Source organism: Moschus berezovskii, chromosome 13 (assembly GCF_049115385.1).
Source record: "Moschus berezovskii isolate FMDL1 chromosome 13, NW_MosBer_1.0, whole genome shotgun sequence".
Classification (NCBI taxonomy): Eukaryota; Metazoa; Chordata; class Mammalia; order Artiodactyla; family Moschidae; genus Moschus; species Moschus berezovskii.
In genome coordinates this window covers 36,146,025-36,170,076 of record NC_142472.1, presented here as the reverse complement: position 1 = coordinate 36,170,076, position 24,052 = coordinate 36,146,025, and the positions used below count along the sequence as shown (strand labels likewise).

At 37.9% G+C, this 24,052-nt stretch overlaps 1 protein-coding gene across 3 annotated transcripts in view; it reads left to right on the top strand.

Annotated features, from left to right (window-relative positions):
• The window catches only part of UCHL3 (ubiquitin C-terminal hydrolase L3), a 41,630-nt gene extending 23,974 nt beyond the window's left edge, over positions 1-17,656 (top strand). For 2 of the 3 annotated variants that reach the window (XM_055426470.2, XM_055426472.2), the window contains 3 exons: positions 11,673-11,748; positions 16,778-16,836; positions 17,449-17,656. In XM_055426470.2, the coding sequence (XP_055282445.1) occupies positions 11,673-11,748; positions 16,778-16,836; positions 17,449-17,532 (219 nt within the window). In that variant the 3' untranslated portion in view covers positions 17,533-17,656. Of the gene's footprint in view, positions 1-6,734; positions 6,927-11,672; positions 11,749-16,777; positions 16,837-17,448 lie in introns of all 3 variants that reach the window. The other variant, XM_088842673.1, reaches the window with a different exon arrangement.
• The last annotated feature ends 6,396 nt before the right edge of the window (positions 17,657-24,052 follow it).

The window sequence follows — 24,052 nt, the reverse complement described above, 5'->3', positions numbered from 1 at the left end:
TTTTCTGAACTAGTTATAAGTTTGAAGTCCTTATTGCAAAATTCAGATTTAAATTAAAGAAAGTAGGGCAAACCACTAGACCATTCAGGTATGACCTAAATCAAATTCCTTACTATTACACAGTGGAAGTGACAAAGAGATTTGTGCCTGAAGAACTATGGACAGAGGTTCGTAACACTGTACAGGAGGCAGTTATCAAGACCATCTCCAAGGAAAAGAAATGCAAAAAGGCAAAATGGTTGTCTGAGGAGGGCTTACAAATAGTTGAGAAAAGAAGAGAAGCTAAAGGCAAAGGAGTAAAGGAAAGATATACCCATCTGAATGCAGAGTTCCAGAGAATAGCACAGAGAGATAAGAAAGCCTTCCTCAGTGATCAGTGCAAGGAAACAGAGGAAAACAATAGAATGGAAAAGACTAGAAGTCTCTTCAAGAAAATTAGAGATTCCAAGGGAACATTTCATGCAAGGATGGGCTCGATAAAGGACAGAAATGGTGTGGAACTAACAGAAGCAGAAGATATTAAGAAGAGGCGGCAAGAATACACAGAAGAACTGTACAAAAAAGATCTTCACGACGAAGATAATCACAGTGGTGTGATCACTCACCTAGAGCCAGACATCCTGGAATGTGAAGTCAAGGGGGCCTTAGAAAGCATCACTACGATCAAAGCTAGTGGAGGTGATGGAATTCCAGTTGAGCTATTTGAAATCCTGAAAGGTGATGCTGTGAAAGTGCTGCACTCAATATGCCAGCAAATTTGGAAGACTCAGCAGTGGCCACAGGACTGGAAAAGGATTGGATTTCATTCCAACCCCAAAGAAAGGCAATGCCAAAGAATGTTCAAACTACCGCACAATTGTACTCATCTCACACACTAGCAAAGTAATGCTCAAAATTCTCCAAGCCAGGCTTCAACAGTACGTGAACTGTGAACTTCCAGAAGTTCAAGCTGGATTTAGAAAAGGCAGAGGAACAGAGATCAAATTGCCAACATCCACTGGATCATAGAAAAAGCACGAGAGTTCCAGAAAAACCTGTATTTCTGCTTTATTGACTACACCAAAGCCTTTGACTGTGTGGACACAACAAACTATGGAAAATTCTTCAAGAGATGGAAATACCAGACCACCTTACCTGCCTCCTGAGAAATCTGTATGCAGTTCAGGAAGCAACAGTTAGAACTGAACATGGAACAACAGACTGCTTCCAAATTGGGAAAGGAGTATGTCAAGGCTGTATATTGTCACCCTGCTAATTTAACTTATATACAGAGGACATCGTGCAAAATGTTGGGCTGGAAGAAGCACAAGCTGGAATCAAGATTCCAGGAGAAATATCAGTAACCTCAGATACACAGATGACACCACCCTAGTAGCAGAAAGGGAAGAGGAACTAAAGAGCCTCTTGATGAAAGTGAAAGAGAAGAGTGAAAAAGGTGGCTTAAAACTCAACATTCAGAAACCGAAGATCATGGCATCCAGTCCCATCATGTCATGGCAAATAGATGGGGGAACAGCAAGACTTTATTTTCTTGGGTTCCAGAATCACTGCAGCTGGTGACTGCAGCCATGAAATTAAAAGATGCTTGCTCCTTGGAAGAAAAGCTATGACCAACCTAGACAGCATATGAAAAAGCAGAGACTTTGCCAAAAAAGGTCCGTCTTGTCAAAGCTATGGGTTTTTCCAGTAGTCATGTATGGATGTCAGAGTTGGGCCATAAAGAAAGCTGAGTGCTGAAGAATTGATGCTTTTGAACTGTGGTGTTGGAGAAGACTCTTGAGAGTCCCTTGGACTGCAAGGAGATCCAACGAGTCCATCCTAAAGGAAATTGGTCCTGAATATGCGTTAGAAGGACTGATGCTGAAGCTGAAACTCCAATACTTTGGCCACCTGATGTGAAGAGCTGACTCATTTGAAAAGACCCTGATGCTGGGAAAGATTGAAGGTAGGAGAAGATTGGGGAGACAGTATAAAATGGTTGGATGGCATCACCGGCTCGATGGACATGAGTTTGAGCAGGTTCTGGCAGTTGGTGATGGACAGAGAAACCTTGCATGCTGCAGTCCATGGGGTCACAAAGAGTAGGAAACAACTGAGCGACTGAACTGAACTATAAATCTGAAAATAGATGAGCCATTGATTGGGAATACAGATAGAGATAGTAATAGGTTTGCCTCTACGAATAAGGTAGTTGGCATTGACAGGTGGGTGGATTTGTGTGTGATGAAAACACTGAAATATGAGTCAAAAGTCCTGAGTTCTGCCTCTGCCTTTGGTCACTACTTACATGCTTTGGGCAAGTCAACTGAGCCCTTGTGCCTCTGAATAGTGCTAACACGGTCATGATGCTTATAGACTGTATCCAAAAAGCTAACTAATTTTTTTAAAACTCAGAGGATTTAGGTCATAATCAGAATGGTTAAATGAAATGGTTAATCTCAAAATGAAAGTCTGTACCTAATTCGTTTATGCAGAAATGGTTTGTTAAACTCAGAGTTCTTTATGAAGAACAAAGCATTTAATTCCTAGGGTTTCTGAAAAGGCTATTCTGGGATTTTCCAAACTGTAATGAAGAGATAGGTTTATATTGCATGGGTAGTGGTATGTATGAAGTCACATTGTACTGTTGCAAACCCCCACAGTAAGCAGAGGGGGCATATGTTCAGTGTTCTGGCAGACATTGATATTATTAATAATTCTAATGAAGTACATAATTTTTAACAATTTTGGATTCCTCTACCAGAGCTAAAAAACTGAGGAAGTGAGTTCTTTATTCAGATGCTCAAGAAAATGAGCTCTTGATTAAAATCTTCTGAAAGACTCAAGAATAAGTTGTCAGTGTCTGATCTTTTCCAATTAGTATGGAAAGGAAATTGGATATTTATTCTGAAGATTCTACTAACAGTTTAAATTTCTTATTTGAAAGCAAAGCTGACTTAGCTGTCAATGCAATTGCTTAAGTAACTAATACTACAATGTAAAAGTTGGTGAATATGTCTTTAATCTTTGTAATTCTAAGAGAGAGCCTATGAAGTTTAAGATGCCATAATAGCATTCTTCATATCAAAGTCTTTTCATCTCTTAAAATAATATTACTTGAAAGTCCTTTCTGAATTATCATAGAAACTTTTCATCGGAATTGAAAATATTTATGATGTACACTGTTATGTCTGTATTACAAGTTAAATTATCTTTATAAATTGTACAGTTGGAGAAAATGTGTATATATTGTATTCATATAGCTTTAAGCAATAGAAATAAGTATGAGTAAAAATTTTAAATTATTGGTTCTAATGCTTAACATCTCAAATAGTCATTTACTGACAAAAACAATACTTAGTATGCTAGCAATATGATAGTGGATAAAAGATTTTCCTAAGTGCATTACAAAGCAGTTACAAGTAAGACAGTCATAATATAGTAATGTATTTGATACTGTAGAATACTTGCCAAGTAGAAATGTATGCATACACTCATGCAACTTTGGTGTATGAAACTTATTCAGGAGGTTGTGCTTTTGAACATATCCTGTCTTTCATTCCTTTCTCTTGTATATGGAAAACATGATGAACAAAAAGGGCTAAAATTACCCATAGATAATCTGATCGTGTTTGGGAAAAAATAGTATCTTCATCTTTATTGTTTTTTAACAGTTTTTCTTAAAAAAAAAAACACACACACATTGTTTAACACTGGCTCTTAGCTGCAACACATGGGATCTAGTTCCTTGACCAGGGATTCAATCCGAGCCCCCTGCATTAGGAGCACAGAGTCTTAACCACTGGACCACCAAGGAAGTTCCCCTTAACAGTTTTTTGGGTTTTTTTAAAAAGATAATTTTATTTATTTATTTATTTGTGGTTGTCCTGGGTCTTCGTTGCAGCACGAGCTTTTCTCTATTTGCAGCGAGCAGGGGCTACTCTTCAGTTGCAGTGTGTGGGCTTCTCATTGCAGTGGCTTCTCTGGTTGTGGAGTCCAGGCTCTAGGGCACACAGGCTTCAGTAGTTGTGGCTCCCAGGCTCTAGGGCACAGGCTCAATAGTTGTGGTATACAAGTTTAGTTGCTCCGTGGCTTGGGGGATATTCCTGGGTCAGAGACCATATCCCCTTCTTTGGCAGGCAGATTCTTTACCACCAGGGAAGCACATATCTTCCTCTTTAAATAGAAATGATCGTAATTCTACCCCAGTGGGATCATTAAGAATCTATATAGAACATTTGGTGTGCAAAGGTGAGCAGTCAGTGTTAGTTGTTAATATTGTTGACTAATGAACGTATGAACTAGTGTGACTGTTTACTACTGCATGTGCTCAGTCACTCAGTCGTGTCCAACTCTCTGCAGCCTCATGGACTGTAGCCCGCCAAGCTCCTCTGTCCACGTGATTTTCCAAGCAAGAATACTGGAGGGGGTTGCCATTTCGTACTCCAGGGATCTTCCTGACCCAGGGATCGAACCTGTGTCTCTTGTGTCTGCTGCATTGGCAGGTGGATTCTTTATGATTAGTGCCACCTGGGAAGCAATTTATTTTAATATGTTAAAGGCTCAAGTAGAAAAGGTAGACAGTATGTACCAACAGATAGGGAATATCAGCAGAGTTGGAAACTATAAGAAAGAATCAAGTGGAAATCTAGAAATGAAAAGCACAATACCAGAGACAAAGAATGCCTTTAATGGGTTTGCCAATAGACTCAACAAAGTAGAAGAAAAGATGTGAGGTAAATGTGAAAATAAATTGTGAAATTTCTGCTTTATTGACTATGCCAATGCGTTTGACTGTGTGGATGACAGCAAACTGTGGGAAATTCTGAAAGAGATAGGAATACCAGACCACCTGACCTGCCTCTTGAGAAATCTGTATGAAGGTCAGGAAGCAACAGTTAGAACTAGACATGGAACAACAGACTGGTATCCAACCAGTCCATTCTAAAGGAGATCAGTCCTGGGTGTTCATTGGAAGGACTGATGCTAAAGCTGAAACTCCAATACTTTGGCCACCTCATGCGAAGAGCTGACTCATTGGACAAGCCCCTGAGACTGGGAGGGATTTGGGGGCAGGAGGAGAAGGGGACGACAGAGAATGAGATGGCTGGAGGGCATCACCAACTCGATGCACTTGAGTTTGAGTGAACTCTGGGAGTTGGTGATGGACAGGGAGGCCTGGTGTGCTGCGATTCATGGCGTCGCAAAGAGTCGGACACGACTGAGCGACTGAACTGACTGAAAGTGTTCACAAACAAGTTTAAAACCCTCATCACAATGATAGCTTTAAGTTGTTGTATTGTTTACATAGATGAAAAGTGCTAAGTAGGATCATAGAATTTTCAGGGTTGAAAGAATCTTAGAAATCATTCAGGGAAAACCCCTTCATTTTCCTTAAGAGAATAAGTCATGGTTAGTGAAATCCATTATCACTAAGCCAGGATGTATACCACTACTCTTTTTACTTCTCACTATGGTTGTTAGTGACTATAACTCTATCCTACTGCTTTAAACTTAGTTTCATGTACTGGTATCATTTATTGGAGGTGACAGTTGTCAAATTATCATTTGGATTACCATGAATAAGTTAGTTACTATTCAGCATGTACATTTCATGGGAAACTCTTGGGTCAGGTTTGCCTTTTTGGTACAGTAGTGTTTGGTAGGATGATTCCCAAAAATCTCTTAACTTTAAGAGGATTACACCTCTTGAAGCTAGTCGAATAAATTAGTATTAAAATCTTTTTCTTGACCACTTAGGCTGTACACTCTGGTGATTAAGATCATTGGATTCTAGAACCAGATTTCCTGTGTTTGAATCCCAGCCCTGCTACTTCCTGGCAGTGTGACCCGGGTCATGTTACTTCACCTCTTTGTCCTGATTCTTCTTTTGTAAAATTAAAATAATTACAACAACTGTCTCATGGGTTACTGGGAGATTAAATGAATTAATTCATGTAAAGTGCTTAAAAGGATGCTTGGCACAAAATAAATGATGAATGCTGCTGCTGCTGCTAACTCGCTTCAGTCGTGTCCGACTCTTTGCGACCCCATGGACTGCAGCCTACCAGGCTCCTCCGTCCATGGGATTTTTCAGGCGAGAGTACTGGAGTGGGTTGCCATTTCCTTCTCCAGGGGATCTTTCTAACCCAGGAATTGAACCCGGGTCTCCCACATTGCAGGCAGATGCTTTACTGTCCGAGCCGCCAGGGAAGTCCTAATAACTAAAAGATGGCTAATAAGCCATGATAGTTTCCATTTAACTTGTCAGCATAAGTAAGAGGATAATTTATGAATGGCATCCTGTTTCTGAGGGATTTTGAAGCGCTTATCACTTATTCCTTCTAAGAAAATCTCTTTACCAGTGCCTGTCACCATTCAGTTTTCTTTTACACATAATTCTTTGTATGTGTTACATGTTTTGTGTGTGTGTTCTTTTTTAAAAGAATTTGCTGTAATAATTCCATATTAGTGGCTTTTAAGTAATTCCATGAATCTGTGCTATACAGATGAGGGTATGTAAATATTTTAGATGTGCATTTAATAGAAGCTGTGGAATATAACCTGATACCGTGGTTATGTATTTCCACTTTATATGCCTTTAACTAATGTTCATTTATGATCCTTTTCTAGATTATGATTGGTCAAAAGTACTAGACCATATAAATCAAAGTATGACCATACGTTGCCTTTAAGAATAACTGATCTCCCAGTAACGTGGTCTAAGTAAAATGTTCTCTTTTTTAATTATGTAGTCCTCCTCGCCATCCTCATCACAGCCTCATTCTAGCCACTGCAGAACGAAGGCCTCATCATTGTGTCACCATGCATCCCTGCCCTGGGTCAAACGTAACCATGTAGGCCCTGCAAAGGCTACCAGTCCATCTCTCCGTCTTCGTCGCTGGCGACCCTTCTTACGTCTACCATCTTTGGGTCTCCATTCTGTTGTAAGTGTAGTCAATCTTCCATCTCTTCTTCCAGTGACAGGGGTAGTCCATTTTTTCCCTTAAATTTCTTCAGTCTTCAGAGTGCTTTTCTCTTGGTTCATCAGCCATTAGCTTTTTCTCCCGTGATAAGATTGCAAGCATAGCTCTATGCTTTGCAGTTCAGCTTGACTTTCACCAGCGCCTTGGTGAACATCCATCTTTCCACTCCATATCCTGCCAACGTAAAGGTCCCTGTCTTTTGATGAGTGCTGATCGACATTCATGATAATGTTTAAGTTCCTGTCAGTTGTTCAAGTGAATGTATATTCTCTTACCCTTCATCTTTCCAGTTTCATTTAGTTGACTCAGGTCAACAAATGCTGTGTCCCTTCTGAGTTCTTTGCCATCTCTTACTTTTTTTTTTTTCATATTTCTGAACATGACTTTTGTCTCTTGTCATGCTCTGGGGTTACTTTTACTTACTCTGTCCTAATCTAATCCTTCATGGTGTAGGGTGTTCATCTAAACTATTTTATTCCCTGCGGTGGCTCAGGTACTTGGTTTAATCTTGATCCAATCTTCCCTGCCTATTCAGTTTCTGAAGATCTTTTCTCAAGCAGGAGGTGAAGATTTTCTCCTTGTGAATTGATATAGGATTCCCACAAATTTCACAATTTCTCCTTCTTAAGTTGGTAATGTTAGCAGACTGTTAAAAAGTGCATTTGTTCTTGTAATTGTGCTAATTATCTTAAATGTTGAGGTTGATGCTGGAATTCTAATAATTCTCATAATTGAAATAAAATGCAGGGTTAGGCAACTATAGCTCTTGTCTTTCTGATGTTTTAGAAAATGGTAATGATTGTAGTTGGACAGAGCCTACCTAGAAATGCTACATCTAAAATATTTGGTGTATGCCATACATTTATAAGAAACTTAACACTTGACGAAATCACTGTGACTTTTGAAGCCAGAGGAAGTCTGATTACACATACTTTAATGCTTAAAAAAATTAAAAATTGGTGTCAAACATTCTTTCCTTCTGCTTATTTACTAATAGCTCTAGCTATTCCTATAGAGTGTTGGCACTTTTCCGTAAACATCTTCCATCAGATACCAGTATAGTCACCAAAATAGCATTTCATCAACAGACTGGTATCTCTATTTCATTATCCTCATTGGGTCACAAACATGCATTTTTCATTTTTATCTATTTATCCACTTGATATTTATTGCTTTCCTACTGTGCCATACACTGGCAGAATAGGAAGAGAGGCGAGTGAATCAGATGATCAGAGTAAAACTCTAATTTATAAATTCTTACTTGGGCACAATTGATTCGAAATAGGTATAAATTCCTTTGTACTTAAAAATATTCTAAATATAAATGAACATGTCATAAAAATTGACATTTCTGGTTTTATATTTTTATGTAATATTAATGTTTGCTCCATATTAATCATTACTTTGTAACTTCGTAAGTGTTTTCATAGCCTAGTGACTAAGAATGTGTATTCTAGAATGACATTGCCTGGACTTGAAACCGGATTCTATCACTTACCAGCTTTGTGACCTAGAGCATGTTACTTAATGCTTCTGTGCATTGATTGAGAGTACAGTGAATGTAACTATATTACCTACCTCATAGGGCCTATATGACAGTGAGTACTGTGGATGTGACTATATTACTTACCTCATAGGGTCCATATGACTGTTAATTGGTCAGTTCTTATAAAGTGCTTAGAACAATATCTGGTATATATTTAGTGCCACAATTATACATTAAATTTAAGCTATTTCTTATAATTTGAAATTTATATTTAGTTTTTTAAATTTTTCTTTAGTATTTAATTTTCTATCTAATTGATTTGTCACATCACTTTTTGATTCTTCATGGTAGTAAGACGTATGTTCTAAATTAAGAAACTTTGTAAAAATAATGTATAAAAATGTAGGCAAAGATTATCTAATCTGGAATTTGTTTTTTACTGATTGTTCTTGCTTCTAGTGGAGTAATGCTTAAGCAATTGGATAAGTATAGATTTCAGACCCTGATTAATTGAAGCTGACCAAAGGAAAAGGCTTGTAATAGGTACTGAGGTTTTGTGGAAAGGGTAGAAGTTTTGAGCATTTCTTGTCTTTTATAATGGTTTGAAGACTTTTCATACCTCCTTTAGCAGTTTGGATTTTTAGTACACACTTTTGGATAAAAGGTACAATGACTCACAATTTTGAGTCATTTAGATTTAGTGATTTCTTACATTTGTGATAATGTAGTGTTAATATTATAATATATAGTGTTTGTATGGCATGTAACAGTTAACAAAGTACTTTCATGAATTTCATTTAAATCTGAAAACGGGTAAGAAACCCAGTGCTCGGGGGTTGAGTACATAGTTAGGTCTCCGATTCCAGTTGTATTACTTTTATTTCTAGCACGGTTGTATTTACTGACAAAATGTGAAAAACAGAAGCTATTATATAAGAGATATTATTCTTAAGAGACGGTGTAAAAATAAGTAATAATTTTAAAAAGCATAATAGCTTAAAGGTTTAAAATACTTGATGTCCTATTGGAGAATTGTATCTTAAAAGGAGTAAATCAAGTCCCTTTCCTGGGGCTTGATTGTGTAAGGAATTCTTTCTAGTGTTTTTGTATAGAATTGAATTTATAGTTTGTAGAATTGCCTGGATTTAGCCTTGGAAACGGAGAAGGCAGTGGCAAGCCACTCCAGTACTCTTGCCTGGAGAATCCCATGGATGGAGGAGTCTGATGGGCTGCAGTCCATGGGGTCGCTAGGAGTCGGACACGACTGAGCGACTTCACTTTCACACATTGGAGAAGGAAATGGCAACCCACTCCAGTGTTCTTGCCTGGAGAATCCCAGGGACGGGGCAGCCTGGTGGGCTTCCGTCTATGGGGTCACACAGAGTCGGACACGACTGAAGTGACTTAGCAGCAGCAGCAGCCTTGGAAAATTGGGTTCTCTCTGGTCATTGTAAAATCGGGGGACTAGGTTTGAGGGATCACTAAAATTTTTGATTCTCTGACCAGTAAAATAAGGAAACTCATTACTATCTGTTTGGAGAAATACCATATTCAAGAGGGATTAGTCTTTTTTAAGATGTGGAAAATACTGGGAAACATTTTTTGCCTCAGTAGGTGGGATAATTCTAACAAAACTGTCCAAATGGAATGGACTACCTGAAAACCTAGTGGCAGTTTCCCATTGTTGGCGGGGTTGCCACAAATGGGGCTGCAGTCAGGAGCGGTCTAGTATCAGAACAACAGTAATCCTTCATAATTGTGACTCCTACCAACTGTGGAATTCTTTAGCTCTAAGTCAAATTTAAGAAGAGCTAGTTTGCCACAGTAATGTATGTTGTGTTGCACCCATTCGCAATTTGAGGGAAGTAATCTCTGAAGAATAGTGTGAGCTTAGATTAGTCACTATCTGTAAATATTTTTAGAAGCATCCAGTAAATCCAAGGTGGTTTACCAGGTGACTCAGTGGTAAAGAATCCACCTGTCAATTCAAGAGTCACAGGAGATGTGAGTTCGATACCTGGGTTGGGAAAATTCCCTGGAGGAGGAATTGGCAACCCACTCCAGTATTCTTGCCTGGGAAATCTCATGGACAAAGGAGCCCGACAAGTTACAGTCCATGGAGTCACAGAGTTATACACGACTAAGTACCCACCCAGTAAATCCAGGATAGCAATGTTTATTCTGTACCTTTCAATTTCTTTATCTGAAAACTTTGTATTGCTTAAAATTATATAATAATTTAAGGGTGAAAAAATAAAAATTTGAGTTAACAAAGTTAGCAGAAGTTAACTTTGTGTTGTTGTTCAGTCATTGTGTCCAACTCTTTGCAACCTTATGGACTGCAGCACGCCAGACTTCCCTGCTCTTCACTGTCTCCTGCAGTTTGCTCAAACTCATGTCCATTGAGTTGGTGATACCATCCAACCATCTCATCCTCTCTCATCCCCTTCTCCTCCTGTCCTCAATCTTTCCAAGTATCGGGGTGTTTCCAGTGAGTCGACTCGTCACATCAGGTGGCCAAAGTATCAGAGCCTCAGCTTCGCATTAGTGCTATACTTTGTGTTACTTGCTGGATATTAAATGATATGAGGTATAATTTGATTTATGCCTCTTTAAAACTTTTACCTCTAAAGTTTGACTTGCATTTAGCAGTGATTATATTTCATTTCAAACCAGTTAGATTTTTGAATCTAGGATGAATAAAAAATATTCTGAGTCTATATTGCATTATTCAAAAAATGAGATTATTAAGGTTAAGTCATTAAGGAAAAAAAACTGTTGATGTCTTGAAGTTTAACTTGAAAAGAGTTTCTTTAACTCATTTTATGCTATTTAACTTCTAAAAAGTTTATTCGAATTTCAAAAATTAGACAAATTAGTTCATGAATTCATTTTGTTTAGCAAATATGCATTGTACCTCTACTGTGTACCAGGCCTTGTGCTAGGGGCTGAAGCTTCCAAAGTGAACAGAACCTTAGATTTTTAGGTCAGTTGAGATTAAGAGAGATGTACTTTGAGTCAGTGTTTTTCTTGTTGATGGGTGAACACATTTGTTATAAATGTAGGTGCGTTCACTCTCTGTCCACTGTATCAAAGACTAAGCCTTGGATCATATTGTTATAAATTTTTTTATGTAATATAATATTATTTATATGTGTTTACATGTAAGTTGATTGATTTGTTTTGACTACTAACATACATACTATGTATTTTCCCCTTAGGCACCAAATATAGATGAAAAAGTAGATCTTCATTTTATTGCCTTAGTTCATGTAGATGGGCATCTCTATGAATTAGGTAAGAACTATTTTAATTTATCCTGGGACAAAAATAGTAAATGGGAAAGTCTGTATTTATGAAAACATGAGTGTTGATATTCATTGTGTTTACTTAAATTGATTACCTTACAGCACTGAGTTGGGATAATAACAGTTTTCCGTTTAAGATTTCTTACTAGAAAAAGTAAAAATGTTTTGTTGTCCAAGTAACTTAATAATATAATTCAAGAATGCTTGCAACCGCCTTTGCAAAACAGGCAAGTAAAAATTATTATAGGAAACTCCTGTAGTCACTTCAGAATTCTTTACTAAATTTTTGAATTCGTTTATCAGCAACATCTTGGATGACCATTAAAATTAGTTTCTTGGTCCTGAAACTAGTTTTAAAACATAGTTTATTATTCATAATGATTAGTGTTTGTATTCAACAGTGAGTATCACTAGTTTTTAAGCTTTTGTAACATCCTTTTGTATCACATCTGATTTTTCAAAAGACTTTACAGGAAAGTATGTTTTCTGGCAACAGTTCCTTCAGCCATGTGTCAAAGTCCCCATGATTAATTACTTGATATTGGCCTATACCTGCATTTATCTTTTAAAAGTTTAACTATCAATGGACTACTTCAGGGACTATTTGGAGGAGATTCTTCTAATTTTAATAGGGTCGTTCAAGCAGAATAAGCTTGTTATAATTCTTTCATAATACTTACAATACTTATGAGCCCTCTATGAAAACTTCTTAGATTAGAAAAAGGACCAAATAAAGAAAACAAAAGAGTGAAGTCCTTTTCAGTTTCCAGATACCATGATTTTTAGTTCTCTTCTCATTTGCTGTTAAATATTAACTTTACACTTTCACACTTTCCTTTTCCTTATTAGAGACAGAAAAGTTCAAAAAGGACTCTGAGTGTGACTGTAAATGTGATCCATAAAATTTAGATGGATTCTATATTTGGAATACAGCAACAGAATCATATACTTTATTTAAAAGAAGGGGCTCTGTTAAAGGGGACAAGGAAAGGAAAGAAGTGTGCAATCCTGTGGATCATCTGCAGTAGTAGAGTGATTTGAGTAGGAATCAAGCTAAAATGAGGTCATGGTCACGGGAGTATATAACAGACCTGCGGGGTAATTTAGAAGGTATGCTTTCTTATTTCAGTCTCTGGAACTTACATAGAGATAAGATGTAATAGGAATTGGGGATTTCAAATATCTGATTGCTGGAAGCTAGTTTCTGCTCTTATAACGAGTAGGGCTTCCCTGGTGTCTCAGTGGTAAAGAATGCACCTGCCAATGCAGACGACACAGGTTCCATTCCTCATCTGGGAAGATACCACATGACGCAGATCAGCTAAGCCCATGCACCCCAACTATTGAGCCTGTGCTCTTAAGCTCGGGAACCACAACTATTGTGCCCATGTGCTGCAGCTACTGAAGTCCTAGTATCCTAGAACCTCTGCTCTTCAACAAGAGAAACCTTTGCACTGCAACTAGAGAGTAGTGTAGCCCTCGCTTGCCACAACTAGAGAAACACAGCAACAAAGACCCAGCACAGCCAAAAGAAATAATAAATATATATTTGTTTTGTTTTTTAAAGAATGACTGGTAGCAGTGGATTTCTAAAGAGATTGCTGAGACTGATAAAACACATTCTCACAGATTTAGGCAAGGCCAGAGGAGTGAAAAATATGACTCATAACCAGAGATTATAAAAATGTAACGGTGAATTTCAGAATGGGAGACTTAATAATAGAACAAACAACAGTAAAAGATACTTAGAAGAAAAAAATCTGTGATTATCTCAGTGGGAAGGAATACATTGTCTGAAAACCCAGTTTGACTGATGAGCTGGCTCTCTGAGCTCCGAGGCTAAAGGGCAGTGGAAGGAAAGACATATATCAAGGGTTGGCTACATATGCAGAAATGGTTCTCTTTTGTAGCACGCCAAGATCAACTTGAAAGGATCTTAAAATTGGCTTGAAGTAAGAACATCAGAAAAGAAAGGCAGAACTACTAAGGTCTTGTTTGGTTCAAGTATTCTTTAGCAGGAAGAATGATCAATGTGGCTGATAGAGAATTAGAGCCCTTTGGGAATTACATTCTTTAAATGAGTTTAAAAGAATTTTCGAGTTCTAAAGAATAGCAGGACTCTTTGAGATGTCATAGAGGATAGGAATAAATATTAATACAAGACAAATGAAGATGGACATTTACTGACTCATTGCAAGGGGAATTGGTGGTGGCCCTGATGCAGATTCCATTAGGAATTTTTAAATTATTAAATTAGGAATAATTTAAATTATTAAAAGGAATGTTGCACAAGAAGTATTGAGTTAGTTCATAGAAAATAGTGGTTAAGAGAACAGCATATGATTTTTAAGGAAAAAATTATTTCTGAAGAGCTTTAATTTTAAAATAAGGCTGTATGATTATAGACATGGTGCAGGTGAATTTCTGCAGGACCATTATATAACAGAGGGTAGTGGTAGCCTTTAATATGTCCATTCTGTACCTAATTGTAAGGTTAACTAATGGAAGGGACTGAGTTATTCATGTTTCTTTTATTACCTCGTCCTTGTCCTCAGGGCTTCAAGTAGTTCCTGGCATATGTCCTTTTAATTTGTCCCTGTCATTCTTTGAGCTCTTTCTAACTTTCTAGTAGAACAGCATTTCCTGGCTCATCTTTTATTTGCCATGCCTAAGCCTTCTCCAAGAAGCCCTGGTTGTTTCTACTGGAAGATGATGATTAGAACCAAGATCTGGGTGCTCGGTGTGCTTGTTGTTATTAAGTTGCTGTCACTTTTAGGCTTTCTCAGAGGACAGAGCTCGGAAATACTTGTATGTAGTATATAGAAGACACCTCTATGTGAATAAGAATATACGTGGACACACAATCGATTAGTTATGTTTCTCTGTATTAAAGAGCGTTTATTTACATCTACATTTCTAATTCTAAGCTAATATTATACATTTTGTGCTAGTGTAACCATATTTGTGACTTCCTTTTCTGAACAGGGGAAAGCTAGCTCTCATTGTCCTTTATTTATTTTCTGACTTATGCCTTCCCTGATATATAAACAAGCTCTTGGCTGCTCAGCCTAAAGCTCCGTTCCAGACACACTGCTTCCCGCCCCGACCTGGCCCCCTGATCCTGGCCTGGCCCAGACAAATAGCCGGAGCTCTCCCAAGTGTGTAGCTAGCTTCTTCCTGGCATTGTGCAGATTCCAACTGCCTCGGCCTCCTAGAACTCTGCTCCCCTCAAGCTCTGCCCTCTTTTTCTTTGGGCTCCTAATTAAGGTGGCTGTAGGCTGCTCGGGTCTCCCTCTCATGCACTAGCAGAGAGCTAGTATTATCTTAGGCTTACCTAACAGTTGTGAGTTACATATTTCCCAGTCTATAAAACAACCATTTCAGGTATTTTGTCCAGGTCTTTAGTTGTTTTCAGTGGAAAGCCTAGTCCAGTACATTATTTCATCCTGGCTGGAGAAGGAGGTTACCTAACTGTTACTCCTTGGCCTCCCACAATGAAGATAAGAATCTGTTTCCTTTGTCACTCTTTACCTACTTCTGTCTCCCAATCACAAAATACATACTTACTTTTTCCTGTTGTTATAGTTGTTTGGATTCTTTTTTTTTAAGTATATATACTTTATTGAAGTATAGTTTATTTACAGTGTTTCAGATGCACAGCACAGTGATTCAGTTCTACATATTCACATATATTATTTTTCATTGTAAGTTATTACAAGATATTGACTATAGATCCTTCTATTATACAGTATATAATTGTTTAGATTTTTATGACTACAGAAACGTTATTTTCAGATGAGCCATAGTTAATGTACTTTTCTCTTTCACTTTTTTATTTCTCTGGATTTAATAACTGTCTTGTTTTGCTTTTTGGTTTGTTCAGTTCATTTTCACTCATATTTTTCTTTAAAAGTAGTGTCTTTTAGTCCAGGTCTATCACTGTGTATGCATGTTGATTCAAAAAATTTTATTATCTTTAGAAGTCATGAAATTATAGAGGGGATTGTGTTTTATGGCTTGAACTTGAAGTGCCACTTATAAAACATCTGAAATTATAGACTTGGATATAGAGTATCAGTTAACTTTGGGTTTGCATGAATTTATGTAATTCTGAACTTTTTCATTTTTTCATAGTGGTGAAAAAGTACTACTTTATTCAAGGTGATAATACTCTTGGTGTTCAATAAAATAATCCTAGGTTATTGAGATTGTTGTTCTGTGTTCCTACTTTGGTACATGGTTAGTGGTAGTAATATATAAACCTTGCAGTAGTTCCCTTTCATTGGTATAAATGTCAGTTGTACTTAGGAGCCTTTATCAGAAGGCTTTAAAGTGAAGAAAGAAATTTTTTATATTTACTCTTTTAAAAAAATATTTATTTGCCTATGCCAGATCTTTAGTTGCAGCATATAAACTCTTAGTTGCAACTTGTGGGATCTAGTTCCCTGACCAGGGATCGAACCCAGGCCTCCTGAACTGGGAGTATGGAGAGTTAATCACTGGACCACCAGGGAAGTCCTGAAATATATTTCTGATGGTTGTAGTTTTTAAAAAGCTGACATTTGTCTTGCATATTCTTTTTAGGAAATTAAGGCCAATAGTGTTTATTTCTAATAGCATCTGTTTATGAAGTTAATTTAGACATTCAAATGTGTAAGCAAGGTTCTAAATAACTGTTAGTGTTAAAAATATTCATATGTAGCACTTTTAAAGGGTTTGTTCTAGGATATATTATTTTACCTTTTGCCTCACTGTGGGAAGAGGAAAATGGAAGTTGAAAGTATTAATACATTATCCTGTCATTCTTAATTAATGCAGACTAAAGAGATAGGACAACTAAATAAAATATATGATTCTTGAATAGATCCCACATAGAACAAAACAGCATGAATTAAGGATATTTCTGGGTCAGCTGGAAAAATTTCTAAATGAAATAAATGTCATTAATTGTGTATATTATTAAAAAGCATATTATCCTATACAGACAACTAACCATTCACCTGTTTATTTTTCCACAGATGGACGGAAACCATTTCCAATTAACCATGGGGAAACTAGTGATGAAACTTTATTAGAGGTAACAGTAAAACCTGTTGGCCCACCTTCAGTTCATTAATATTCTTGTTATCTTTAAAACATCTCTAAAGAGAACTGGTGTAACTTTTCTCTGTATATCTTCTTGTCCTGGCTTTCTGGAAAAAAATCCAAAAAGAAAAATTTGAACTAGTGTTAAAAATCTACAGCTAATGAAAGAGGTTCGGAGAACTCTTGGTGTAAACAAGTATCAAATTTGAAAAAAAAACAGGAGTAGTATTGAAAGCGTTGCACATCGTATCCTATGTTTCATTAAATCCAAGGTACCATCATTTGTTTCTTGATTTTAAAGATTTTAAAATTTATGAACAAATTGTGAGGCTTAGAATCAATGAAACATGTAATTTTCAGGTTAAAAGCTTCTTAAAAGCCTTTCAAGAAAGAACACTTAGCATATCTCATACTTTTGTACTAAGCAAATTAGGCCACCAGCTATTCACTTTTCTGGTGTCCTCTGAGTTATTTTGCATTTGAGAGAAGAAGTCTGAAGTATAAAATTACTATGAATTAAGAAGCTGTGAAGCATTGTATTTATCATTTGTAGGTAAAACACATGTTTTTAAACTGAAAGATTATGTATCTTTTTTCCCTCTAGGATGCCATAGAAGTTTGCAAGAAGTTTATGGAACGTGACCCTGATGAACTGAGATTCAATGCCATTGCTCTTTCTGCAGCATAGCCCATCCAGAATGGAAACACCAAATAGTGTATTATTTGCAACAAAATTAAATTTCCTCTGCCAGACACTAACTCAAAAATTTTGATATTTTCATTAACTTGACTGATTAAACATGTGAACTAAACTTTGACTTAATCTGTGTTTTATATTATTTTTTGCCCCAAATTAAAGCTGCAGTTCTTTTCTTCCCTTTCTTTCTTGTGAAGGATTTGCCTTGTTGGATGACTAGCAATATCTTTCTTATTCTCTTTGAATTTCATAGGAGAGTCTGTATTGGTACACAAGCACAATTTCCATATGCACAGTATAAACATACATATTTATTTAACAGACATTATCATCTATTCGTAATGAGCTGGATACTGTTCTGGGGGCTGGAGTTAACAGTGAACACTATAGCAAGTTCCATACTCATGAAGCTTATGCTCCTGAGAGAACAGACGAATGATAAGCACATTAATGGGGCTTCCTAGGTGGCTCAAATGGTAAAGAACCCACCTGCTAACACAGGAGACGCAGGCAAGAGATGCGGATTCAATCCGTGTTGGGAGGGTCCACTGGAGGAGGAAATGGCAGCCCACACAGTATTCTGCCTGGAAAATCCCATGGACAGAGGAGCCTGGCAGGCTACAGTTCATCGGGTTGTCAAGAGTCAGGCAGTACTTTGCAACTGAACCTATACACACACACACACAAGCACATTAATAAGATACATAACAATAATAAAAGCTATGCAGAAAAAGTTGGATTTGTGTTAGTGACTGAGTGGATCCTTTAGGTTATTGTGGTTAGAGAAGGCTTCTGTGAAAGGTAACTTTGAAGTTGCGATCTGAGCAGCTAAACATAGCTAGTCATAGAAAGATGGTGGGGAAGAGTAGAGGGATTATTTACTGCAGAGTTCCCAAAGTAGGCAAGTCTTGCTGGGTTTTAGGACCAGGGAAAAAAAAGGTTCATATAACCAGAGCACTGAAAGTAAGGGGGAAAATCCAAGCGATGAGGTTAGAGTTGGAGAGCTTGGTGATACAGGAATACAGGAAAAGGCATTTGGATGTAGCACAGGTGTGAAGGTAAGCCATTGGAGAATTTTACACAGGAAACTGACCTGACTTGGTTTATAATTTTAGGTCATTGATTACTTTGTGGATAATTAATTGGGGGGAGGGAGTAAGAAAAGGAGTAGAGACTTGTGAGAAGCCCACTGCTTTAGTTCAGTGACAGATGATGGCTGCTGCTGCTAAGTTGCTTCAGTCGTGTCCGACTCTGTGCGATCCCATAGACAGCAGCCCACCAGGCTCCCCCATCCCTGGGATTCTCCAGGCAGGAACACTGGAGTGGGTTGCCATTTCCTTCTCCAATGCATGAAAGTAAAAGTGAATTTGCTCAGTCATGTCCAACTCTTAGTGACCCCATGGACTGCAGCCCTCAAGGCTCCTCTGTCCATGGGATTTTCCAGGCAAGAGCACTGGATTGGGGTGCCATTGCCTTCTCCAAGATGATGGCTAGGGTCTCAAATTAGTAGTAATTTAGATTGAGATATCTGGGTAAATTTGGTGTGTTTTTAATAAGGAACTTGATAGGGGGAAGGTGGAAAGGTATTTGTAGAGTTAGATCAACACAAAGGGTTGGTGTAATGGTTCATCTTTTTAGGAAAATATTGGTTACATTTACCAAAATGTGTATACATTTTGTAATTGTGTATACATTTAGCAAAACTCATTGAATTGTTACTTCATTGTATATATATTTTACCCCAGAAAACAGAAACAGGGCAGAAATGAACTGGAATGAGAATAGCAGTTAAGAAACAGATCAAATTGATCCAGAATGAAGTTCTGAACCCATAAAGTTGAATGAAGATGTTTATACATGCTTCACTGAGCTGGGGTGGATTCCTGAGGCAAGGAGAAGGCAATGGCAAGCCACTCCAGTACTCTTGCCTAGAAAATCCCATGGATGGAGCAGCCTGGTAGGCTGCAGTCTGTGGGGTCGCTTGGGGTCGGACATGACTGAGCGACTTCACTTTCACTTTTCTCTTTCACACAGTGGAGAAGGAAATGGCAACCCACTCCAGTGTTCTTGCTTGGAGAATCCCAGGGATGGGGGAGCCTGGTGGGCTTCCATCTACGGGGTCACACAGAGTCGGACACGACTGAAGTGACTTAGCAGTAGCAGCAGCAACATGAGATAAGTGGTGTTTTAAAAATATGAAACGGGGCTTTCCTGATGGTCCACTGGTTAAGACTTTGCCCTCCCAAAGCAGGGTTCAGTCCTTGGTCTGGGGAACTAAGATCTTGCATGCTGCACAGCGCAGCTAAAAAAAGGGCCAAAAAAGTGTGGATATATGTATGCATATAATTGGTTCACTTTGCTGTAAAGCAAAACTAATACTACATTGTAAACCAGCTATATGCCAATTAAAATTAATTTTAAAGGAAATGTTAAGTAACTTGATGCAGGTGTTAGCTAACACTATGGTAGTAGTGATTTTGCGATACATAACATTAAAAAAATGGTACAACTTAGAAAAGTAATAGGGGCTTCCCTGGTGGTTCAGTGGTTAAGAATCCACCTTGCAATGGAGGAGACACGGGTTCAATCCCTGTTCAGGGAACTATGATCCCACATGGCACAAGGCAGCTAAGCCCGGGTGCCCAACTACTGAACCTGCGTGCCATGATTAGAAGCCAGTAGGCTGCAGTAAAAGATCCTGTGTGCTTCAAGTAAGACCAGACACAACCGAAACAAAGACCCTTTTTTTTTTTTTTTAAAGTGATAGGTTTGTTGAGTACATGGAATCTTTGTTATTCAAAGTGTGGTTACAAAAACATTACCTGGGGAACTTGTGAGACTGAATCAGAACCATTGTTTTAAGATCCCTGAGTAAATCATATTAAGTTTGGGAAGCACCAGATTAGAAAATAAAATAGACTATAAGTCATTTTGGACCTGTCTGTTAAATTTACTACCCATGTATGTTGAAGAGGGCCTGAATGAAACGTTGGCAGTAAGGATGAAGAAAAAATCGGAAACAGTTCTATAAATGGATAGTATGTAGAGATGATGCTTTGTCATGCCAATAACAACAACCAAGTGTTCTTTTTTTGTTGTTGTTACACTGTTTGTACTTTGTACTCACATTTGTCTTGTATATCATCTTAAATATTTTAAATATTCTTAAGCAGTGTTCTGTCTGTTGCCTTGCTGGGTTTCTCCTATATAATTTCTTGGTTCTTAATGACATATTAGCAAGAATTTATGTAGTTTCTCAGTTTTCTAGGTTGAACATTAACTTTAAAAAAATCTTAATATTTTTATTGTTATATTTGATTTACAGTATAAGTGTATGGAACTTCTCAAGTGGCTCAGTGGTAAATATCCTGCCAATGCAGGAGACGCAGGAAACATGGGTTTGATCCTTGGGTTGGGAAGATGCCCTGGAGTTGGAAATGGCACCCCACTCTAGTTTTCTTGCCTGGGAAATCCCATGGACAGAGGAACCAGGTGACTACAGTCCATGGAGTTGCAAAGAGTCGGATATGACTGAGGAACTGAGCATGCACGCATGTTTTAGGTGTGCAACGTGATTCGAAAACATGGATTATACTCCATTTAAAGTTATCCGAAAATATTTGTTATATTTCATGTACTGTGCAGTATATCCTTATAGCTTGTTTACTTTACACATGATAGTTTGTATCTCATAATCCCTTATTCCTATCTCGCCCCTCCTCCCTTCCCTCTTTTACTCCCCACTGATAACCACTAGTTTGTTTTGTGAATCTGTTTTGTTATATTCATTCCTTTGTTTTATTTTTTTAGATTCCACATATCAGTTATAACAAAGAGTATTTGTTTGTCTCTGTCTGAAATTTCACTAAACATAATACCTTCTAGGTCCATCCATGTTGTTGCAGATGGCAAAATCTCATGCTTTTTGCCTGAATAGTATCCTATCGTATAGATACCACATCTTTATCCATTCATCTGTTGATACGCACTTTGGTTGTTTCCATATCTTGGCAACTGTCGATAAAGCTGCTATGGATATTGGGGTGCATTTGGCTTTTGCATTAGTGTTTTCGTTTTCTTCAGCTATACATTCAGGAGTGGAGTTGCTGGATCATATGGCAGTTCTATTTTTAGTTGTTTGAGGAACCTCCATACTGTTTTCCGTAGTGACTGCACCAATTTACATTCCCACCAACAGTCTATGAGGGTTTCCTTTTCTCCACATCCTCACCAACACTGGCCATTTGTGGTTCTTTTGATGGTAGCTGCTCTGACAGGCATGAGGTGATATCTCATTGTGGTTTTGATTTGTGTTTCCCTGGGCTTCTCAGGTGGCCCAGTGGTGAAGAATCAGCCTGCCAATACAGGAGATGCAAAAGACATGAGTTCAATCCCTGTGTCAGAAAGACCCCCTGGAGAAGGAAATAGCTACCCACTCCAGTACTTTTGCTTGGAAATTCCCGTGGAGAGAGGAGCCTGGGCTAAAGTCCCTTGGGCCACAGAGTAAGGTATGACTGAGCACAGCAGTACAAGCAATGTTGAGCACCTCTTCATGTGTCTGTTGACTATTTGTATGTCTAGTTATGAGTCACTTCTGCATGTTGCTGTTAAGGACCATATGTTTTGGGGAAGTGAGACTAAAATGAAACTTCAAATGTTTTTCTTGGTGGACTTTTAAGAGCTGACTAAACATCACCTTTCACCAGGCGTAGTGATTTGTTTTCAATTACTGAAACGGGAAATTTATGAACTCTTCAAGGTTTAACTCCTAATATTTTTGTATTCATTTGTGACTAAAGCAAAATTATCTGTATTCTATGGTGATTCAAACTTTTCATGTGTGCATGCTCATTTGCTTCAGTTGTGTCTGACTCTTTGTGACCCTATGGACTGTAGCCCGCCAGGCTCCTCTGTCCATAGGATTCTCCAGACGAGAATACTGCAGTGGGTTGTCATGCCCTCCTCCAGAGGATCTTCCCGACCCAGGGATGAAAACTGCTTATCCTGCACCTCCTGCATTGCAGGTGGATTCTTTACCACTGAGCCACAGGGGAAGCCCTTATATCTTAAATGAAAACCTTATATGTAATTAGATTTTATCTTTAATTCAGTGTAAAAATTATTTAAACAAAGAAATGTGATTTAAATTTAATTTCCATCTTAGATTTGTGTACAGACAGTGCTTGTTACATAAGCTTTATAGCTGGGCTGTGTGCAACAAACCTGCTTATTTCATTTAATGAAAATAATATAGTTTAAAAGAGATTTTTAGCCATTAATGTTTAACTAATGCTGTAGTTTTCAAAAGAAGCATCTATAGGCTTAAGAGACATATATTGATGCTTGTAGAAAATTGCAGCGTCATAGTTTAATTACTTTTTTTTGGAGGCTAATTATTTTACAATATTCGTTGGTTTTGCCATACATTGACATGAATCCACCCTGGGTGTACATGAAAATAGAAAATGCTTTTCTATTTATAGAAATTATTTCTTCTAGGGAAAGTTTATATATATATATATATATATATATATATATATGTATATAGGTCTATTTGCATGGGTGTATATAAATTTTCTGGGAATTAACAAGTATATATATATGTGTATATGCTGCTGCTGCTTCATGCTAAGTCACTTCAGTTGTGTCCAACTCTGTGCGACCCCATAGACAGCAGCCCACCAGGCTCCCCCATCCCTGGGATTCTCCATGCAAGAACACTGGAGTGGGTTGCCATTTCCTTCTCCAATGCATGAAAGTGAAAAGTGAAAGTGAAGTTGCTCAGTCATGTCCGACTCTTAGTGACCCCATGGACTGCAGCCCACCAGGCTCCTCCGTCCATGGGATTTTCCAGGCGAGAGAACTGGAGTGGGGTGCCATTGCCTTCTACATATGTATGTATATATACACATACGTGCATGTATATATGTACATACACATTCATATCTTGAATAGGGAACTAACTTGGGTCTAAAATTCTCTGCACATTATGTAAATCCCTGACTGAAGTTAAAGTAAAACCACTCTGAAAAGTGTGTAATCGTTGTAAAGGCATTTAGAGCTAATTTAGATGGACTTGTACACATATAAATGTAAGTAATGTTTTAATCTTATGAAAATCTCTGGTAAAATCTTAAAATTAGATTCCTTATGCTATCCACAGGATTACTACCAAAACCCAAATGTGGTATATACTGAGTTTTCAGATAGCAGAAAATGAGTTCTGTCATTTCCATTGTTTCTTTTGGTTTCCAGTTTTGACCCCTTACATTCATTGCACGCGTACGTTCTAAGTTGCTCAGTCATGTCTGACTCTTTGCGACCCTGTGGACCATAGACCGCCAGGCTCCTCTGTCCATGGGATTCTCCAGGCAAGAGTACTGGAGTGGGTTGCCACGCCCTCCTCCAAGAGATCTTCCATGCCTAGATATTATACAGGAGGCTTTGTAGACAGCAAATTCTATAAGTTTCGAGTATTAATTACCTGTCTAATTGATAGCATGGTTGGGAA